This window comes from Oryx dammah, unplaced genomic scaffold (assembly GCF_014754425.2).
Source record: "Oryx dammah isolate SB20612 unplaced genomic scaffold, SCBI_Odam_1.1 HiC_scaffold_11058, whole genome shotgun sequence".
NCBI classification, from domain to species: domain Eukaryota; kingdom Metazoa; phylum Chordata; class Mammalia; order Artiodactyla; family Bovidae; genus Oryx; species Oryx dammah.
In genome coordinates, this window is record NW_024080452.1 from 2,183,962 (window position 1) to 2,191,520 (window position 7,559).

General features: G+C 42.3%; 1 protein-coding gene across 12 annotated transcripts in view; it reads right to left on the reverse strand.

Moving 5' to 3' along the window:
• LOC120860387 (serine/threonine-protein kinase Nek11-like) overlaps positions 1-7,542 on the reverse strand; it is a 277,232-nt gene extending 269,690 nt beyond the window's left edge. For 11 of the 12 annotated variants that reach the window (XM_040236197.1, XM_040236192.1, XM_040236190.1 and 8 more), the window contains exons 1-2: positions 7,171-7,542; positions 4,104-4,379 (exon numbers count right to left, since the gene is read on the reverse strand). Coding sequence is in view for 11 of the 12 variants with exons in the window: in XM_040236192.1 (XP_040092126.1) it covers positions 4,104-4,273 (170 nt within the window). In the remaining variant the exon portion in view is untranslated. Of the gene's footprint in view, positions 1-4,103; positions 4,380-5,832; positions 5,895-7,170 lie in introns of all 12 variants that reach the window. The other variant, XM_040236189.1, reaches the window with a different exon arrangement.
• Between the last annotated feature and the right edge of the window lie 17 nt (positions 7,543-7,559).

The following is a 7,559-nucleotide window of genomic DNA, read 5'->3' on the forward strand; positions in this document are numbered from 1 at the left end:
TGGAGACTTTTCTCTCTTAAAAGTGGAATGCAAGGGCTTCCCTGATGGTCCAGTGGTTAAGAATCCACCTGCCAATGCAGGGGACATGGGTTTGATCCTAGTCCAGGAATATGCCACATGCTGAGGAGCAACTAAAGCTTGTGTGCTACAACTAGTGAGCCCACACTCTAGAGCTGGCAAGCCGCAACTATTGAGGCCTGCGTGCCTAGAGCCAGTTGTCCACAAGAGAAGTGACCACAATGAGAGATCAATGCACTGCAACAAAGAATAGCTTCTGCTCACCACAACTAGAAAAAGCCTGCTGTAGCAACGAAGACCAAAGCTCAGCAACGAAGACACAGCCAAAGAGAAACAGAGAAAGAAAGAAAGAAAGAAAGAGGAATGCAAAAGAAAAGCTTCTACTTAGAGAGTTCCAGTTGTAGTTGAGCTTCCCTGGTGGCTCAGATGGTAAAGAATCTGCCTGAAATGCAGGAGACCGGGTTTGATCCCTGGGTCAGGAAAATTCCTGGAGAAGGAAATGGCAACCCACTCCAGTATTCTTGCCCGGCAAATCCCAGGACAGAGGAGCCTGGTGGGCTATAGTCTATCGGGTTGTAAAGAGTTGGACACAACTAAGTGACTAACACTTTTTTTTCACTTCCAGTTGCAATTACCAGGTGGTGTCTAAGAAAACTGAAGCTCAGATTAGGAACCTGTATAATCTTAATCTCGGTTAAGAACAAGACTGGCTTTACTTACTGATCTGTTCACCTTCAAGACCTGTGGTCTTAACCATGACACTGCACTGCCTTTCTTTGAGCATTCTACGACTCCATGAGCAGCCATATTCACAATCCTTCATGATTTCAGCAGCTCTAAAGTCAAACGCCTACAAAAGCAGGCAAGTAGTGGAAAGTGTAAGAGACAGTAAGAAGGGGCAAGAATGCAGCTAATTGGAGAGGACTCTAGGATCTGCCTAAAGAAGGCCACTGCCTGCAGCTTCAGTCTGCACTGGCTGCCTGTGTAGAAAATATGATCAAATCTTCTAATTTTTTTTTCAAGAGAAGATGAAAAGCTCAACTTTAGGAGAGTTGTTAGGAGAGCTGCCCATTTTTAAATATTGGCAGCTAATTTAGATTTTAAAAGAAACAACTCTGCAGGCCAAACCAAACATATCTAAAGTGATTATGACCAGTATATAATATGTTGTAGAGATTCTGATGATGAATGATTCCTGTCTGAGAGATTCTAGACTAGACCTTTCCTATTGAATGATTTGTCAGTTATCCTCACTGTTGAATTCATTCTACACATCCAGGCTTTCCTCAGCTCAAGTCATAATTCTTAAGTTCAGATACTGCAAAGGTCACTAACAAATCACTTCCCACCCAATCGTCCCCAGCCCCCTCCTCTCTCCCAATCTCCTCTCCACTTCCCTACACACTTACACACATACACAGACCCATTATCACCCATTATCTCAAGTTTGAAATTTTCAAGTTTAGTCTTCATACAACTTTTTAGGCCTCCTGTTAACTATAACATTCTCCACATTTCTCATTAGTTGAAGAAACCAAAATTGTATACATTCTTTACTCTGTGAATTTTGTAACTCTTGGGTCAGATTTAGGTGTACTCTTAATGTCTCCATAAAGAGTCTCTAGTAGTTTTCATAAACTTATCATCTTGTTCTAAATATCTTGGGTATTTCTAGTATTTAAGGTAAAAAATTATTTTTTTGAGTCATAAAGCATGTTCTAAGGACACCAGAAAAGTGCCAGCAATGTTCCCATTCTTCACATAGGAGTTCATCAAAAATTATCAAGTCTAGATACTTACTTTTAAAAATTCTGGACATAGAGACCATTTAAAAGGTTGATTTTTTTAAAAATAAAATAGTAGTATCAGTGCAACAATTACTTTTATAGCTTTTATGGCATATTAAGAAGTAGAAAGAAGTTTATCACACTGATTTTAAACCAATGGGCAAAAGCTGGAAGAATTCAGAGGAGCATCAAAACCTCTAAGATTAGATTATGGTATGGAAATTTGTTCTTCTCAAGTTAAGGGCTAATTTCTCAAATCACTCTTCCTTCTCCTTTCTTTTCCTCCTGTGTTTCTGATGTACACATTTCTTATTTTCAGTTCCAACTAAGTTTTCACTGCAGCAAATTCAAACAACTTTAAGCTAAAAATGAAGATTCATCCTTATTTGTAAGAGATGTACTGTCCAATAGCATTAACAGGTTTTCTCTACCATGCAAGTTTACAGGGTTCAATTAAAATCAAAAGGAAAAAAATAACATGTGCATCATAAATACAAGATAACTTGAGATGGGAACCTCTGTTTGGTTTAAATGTCTACTTTGAGGGCTGTATGACTACAGACTTTGAACAACTCTTCCATGGAAAAAAGCCAAAAAAAGTCAATGTTATATTTCCTTCACTTGCGGTTCAGCTGGTAAAGAATCCACCTGCAATGTGGGAGACCTGGATTGTATCCCTGGGTTGGGAAGACGCCCTGAAGAAGAGAAAGGCTACCTACTCCATATTCTGGCCTGGAGAATTCCATGGACTAGTCCATGGGGTCGCAAAGAGTTGGACACAACTGAGTGACCTTCACTCACTTTCAGTACGCTCTATTTACCTCAAATGTGAATTACCTTCCATTTGCATTTCATAACATTTCTACATTTTCTTCAGGATTGACTGGCTTGATCTTGCTGTCCAAAAGACTCTCAAGAGTCTTCTCCAGTATCATAGTTGGAAAGCATCAATTCCTCAGTACTCAGCCTTCTCAGCCTTCTAAAAATGCAGTCTTTACAAACAATTTTTATTTTCTCATTCAAATCCCAATCAAGTTACACAGAAGCAAGGCTGTTACTGAGACTTTCGTATGCATAAAAATCTTACTTTCATATAATCTACCCCATACCAGACCACCTGACCTGTCTCTTGAGAAATCTGTATGCAGATCAGAAAGCAACAGTTAGAACTGGACATGGAACAGGCTGGTTCCAAATAGGAAAAGGAGTACATCAAGGCTGTGTATTGACACCCTGCTTATTTAACTTATATGCAGAGTACATCATGAGAAATGTTAGGCTGGATGAAGCACAAGTGGGAATCAAGAATGCCAGGAGAAATATTAATAACCTCAGATATGCAGATGACACCACCCTTATGGCTGAAAGTGAAGAAGAACTAAAGAGCTTCTTGATGAAAGTAAAAGAGGAGAGTGAAAAAGTTGGCTTAAAGTTCAACATTCAGAAAACGAAGATCATGGCATCTGGTCCCATCATTTCATGACAAATAGATGGGGAAACAGTGGAAACAGTGGCTGACTTTATTTTGGGGGGCTCCAAAATCACTGTAGGTGGTGACTGTAGCCATGCAATTACAAGACGCTTACTCCTTGGAAGGAAAGTTATGACCAACCTAGACAGCATGTTAAAAAGCAGACATTACTTTGCCAACAAAGGTCCATCTAGTCAAGGCTATGGTTTTTCCAGTAGTCATGTATGGATGTGAGAGCTGGACTATAAAGAAAGCTGAGCACCGAAGAATTGTTACATTTGAACTGTGGTGTTGAAGACACTTTAGAGTCCCTTGAACTGCAAGGAGATCCAACCAGTCCATCCTAAAGGAGATCAGTCCTGAGTGTTCACTGGAAGGACTGATGTTGAAGCTGAAACTGCAATACTTTGGCCACCTGATGCAAAGAACTGACTCCTTGGAAAAGACCCTGATGCTGGGAAAGATTGAAGGCAGGAGGAGAAGAGGACGACAGAGGATGAGATGGTTGGATGGCATCACCAACTCAGTGGACATGAGTTTCAGTAAACTCCAGTAGTTGGTGAGGGACAGGGAAACCTGGCGTGCTGTGGTCCATGGGGTCGCAAAGAGTCAGACACGACTGAGTGACTGAACTGAACTGAACCCCATTATATTATATTCATCGGCTGAAATGCCTTTAACAATCTCCTCTGAAGACACCATTCAAGGAGCTTTTCTATCTCTTACTAAATTCTTATTTTAATGCAAAGAGTAAAGTAAACTACTTCATAAGAGCTGCACACACACAGCAGACAACTCAAGATTTGCATGAAATATTTTTTACTTACAATTCTTCTCCTTGTTTGGCTTTCTTGTCTGACACCAGATAGACGGTTCCAAAACTTCCGCTGCCAAGTTTCTGTTGAAGCATGTATCTTCTTGCGATCAAGGACTTTGGACATGTGGAAACAGCTATTGATCCACCCATACACTTAGCAGTCTCTCGGAATTTCAGCATTGCTCCAAATGGGAAAACTGTTTGTTTGTTTGCTTATAGAAACTCCAAGTCTCATTCAAGTCTCCTAGGAGATGGTCAAATGCATCCAAGTAGTACTGGTCAATTCCTTAAAGAGGAAAGATCCAGAGGTCAGATCTAATAGGTGCTGAACTATTCCTAACAAAAAATATAAGTGATAGTGACACTGATTCCTTGATTAGTGGATTGAATGACCCAATGTTGGTTAACTTTAACTACTTGAGAAAATGTTAAAAGGTAGAGATACTGCAGATTCCATTATAAGGCAGTCTTTCACATAAACAGAGCCTTCCCTCAGATAGCTAAATTTGCTGAGTAACAGTCAAATTTCCCCAAAGTTCCGAGATGTATATATATGTTTTACAATCAACAATCTATTCAAGATTTTATACTCCCTGCCTACTTTTCAAAAAACATCCAAATAAAAGAACTTTGTAATTCCCTAAAATATACACATCTCCATCGTTTTATGTAATTCTTTCCACCTTATGTCTATTTTTTTTAATATGGGCCATTTTTGAAGTCTTTATTGAATTTGTTACAATATTACTTCTGTTTATGTTTTCAGTTTGTTGGCACAAGGCATGTGGGATCTTAGCTACTGGAACAAGGATCAAACTTCCACCCCTCTGCGTTGGAAGGAGAAGATTTAACCACTGGACCACCTGGGAAGTCCCTTATGTCTATTTTGACTAACAAATGGTGCTGCTGCTGCTGCCGCTAAGTCACTTCAGTCATGTCCAACTCTGTGCGACCCCAGAGACTGCAGCCCACCAGGCTCCCCCATCCCTGGGATTCTCCAGGCAAGAACACTCGAGTGGGTTGCTATTTCCTTCTCCAATGCATGAGAGTGAAAAGTGAAAGTGAAGTCGCTCAGTCACGTCTGACTCTTAGCGACCCCATGGACTGCAGCCTACCAGGCTCTTCCATCCATGGGATTTTCCAGGCAAGAGGACTGGAGTGGGTTCCCATTGCATTCTCCAAACAAATGGTGAGTTAGGATTAAACCAGAAATTAGCATGACACTGGTTTGATTTTATGTTTTCCTGTAGATTTTAAACCAGGATATTTGCATTTGTTTTTATAGATGTGAAGAGGGATATGGATTTGAAATGAATTTTTTGCCATCCTAAGCAAATTCTGATCCAGTTTCTGAATTTTTTTTTATTATACACACTGTGTATAGAATAATCTCCCTGGATTGAAAACAAGAAGTTTCACAAATGCAGTTCAAATCTAAAATTGTATTTTTATTAGCTGAATATAAATTAGTTATAGGTAAAGCTGTAATTCCTCAAGAAACTATACATGCATGGCAGAATTATGAAAAGCAGGACTGTTTCATATGAGTATGTGCATGGTAAAATCACTTTTATTTCATCAAAATGAAAAATTTTTTGCTAATAACTATGAAAAATGAGTTTCATTTTAAATTGCTAAGAATGCACGATTTTAACTTGAATACTGGGCCTTGGAGTCAGATCAATTCCAAAGCTATAAAACAAAAACTTATTGTGTGTAATGAGAAAACAAAATGTTACCTGTGTAGTTTGAGGTGTATGGCCAATGGGCTTCATCATGGTGGTGGCCAATTACAAACATCCTTGGAATCCAACATAAACAAGGAAATGTGTATTTACACCACTTCTTTTCATGAAATAATGTATTAATCAGTTAAGTTTTTCCTAATGCCGGTGAGAAGGAAAACTAGTAACCAGCGAAGGATGAAAAGAAGGCAGGAAGCAAAGAAGGGAGAGAGGGAGGGAAGGAGGAGGCAAATCACCTAAGTGGCTAGGTGATCATGACAACACTAAAACACACTCGACTGGAACTTCAGAGCTGGGGCCCAGACCTGGAAATCCGTATATTACGTGGGATTATCAAGATCACAGAAAATATTAGTGAAATCTACTGATGAAAAAACAACTGGAGAACAGCATTCTCAATCTATCTTTGTTTGCTTCTGATCCCATAAAAGTGATGCTTTCTGGCCAAATGAAGCTTTTTAAAAGTGCATGGACTCATAACCTTCCAACTGAAAAGACACTTTCAGTAATCCTTATTGGAGAGATGAGATAAAGGTCCCGGCCTAGGGAAGGTCAGAATAGCTCTGAGGAAGTCCAATTTCCCAGGAGCTCTCATTTGTAAATGAGCATTTAAGCCCAGCAGTGTCTGAGCAATGCGGCCAGCGCTACAGAGGACTCCAGACTAAGCTCCCTCCAGCCCAGCCTCAGTCACAATCCGCCGCCCCCTCCCCAGTCCCACGTTGGGCCGCTGGTTTCATCAGCCTCCTCTGTGCGACTGCACAGCCACCTGAGAACTGGTCAGTGTCCCCTTGCCCCCACCTTACAGACGCTATGAAGGAACCTGAGCGCAAGGAGCACACCTTTCTGCGTCCTTGGCGACTGGCACAGAGTAGGTGTTCAGTAAACTCTGTCAGAGCAGCTAAATGTCCAGCAGCTGCTACCCAAAGTGTGTTTGGCGGGATACAAGAGATAAGAGTCTGAAAGCTGCACATTGACTCTTGGGGGTGGAATTGTATGGGTGGCAGTTATATCAATCTCGGCTCAGTAACAACAATGGAGAAGAAGCAGATCCGACACCAGATTCGGCTGAAGTAACACTCTAATCTTAAAGGAAACTTTAACCCTAAGGTCAAACGAATAATTCTTTGCCGTAATTTTTTTAAATTTACATTTTCGCAAAGCAGCTTAACACAAACGGAGGAGGCACGAGCCACACATCCTCTCAGGGCTGGAGCAGTTCCAGAAGGTCAAGAGCCAAGAGAAGCGAGGAGGCGCGGATTCGGAGTCCCGGAGGGGCGGCCTCGAAACCATCACATTCCCGGAACGCCCGCGCCCTGAGGAGTCTCCCCGTACCTTTCCGGGTGGAGGGCGAGGGTGCGTCGCGCACTCCCAGGGTCCCTCCGGTAACCCGGAGTCCGGAGGTGCCGCCTCACACCTCGATTGCCAAGCCGGGAGAGCTTGGAGACCCAGACTGCGGGGGCCGTTGTCAAGGAGACAGCGCGGGCCGTACCAGGAAGTCGGGCGCGGCTGCTGGGAGCCGTTGCCAGGAAGCAGGCGCGGGGCATACCGGGAAGTCGCGGAGGCGGCCCCTAGAGGGTCATTTAAGCGGAAGTGTGCGCAGACCCAGGTGGGCGGGGAAAAGGCGGCTAGTCCTGCGGGCCTTGCTACCCTAGCTTAACGGCAGCCATTCAGAGCGTGTTTCCTGAATGACCTCGCGCGAAGCCTGTGGACCCCTCACACCC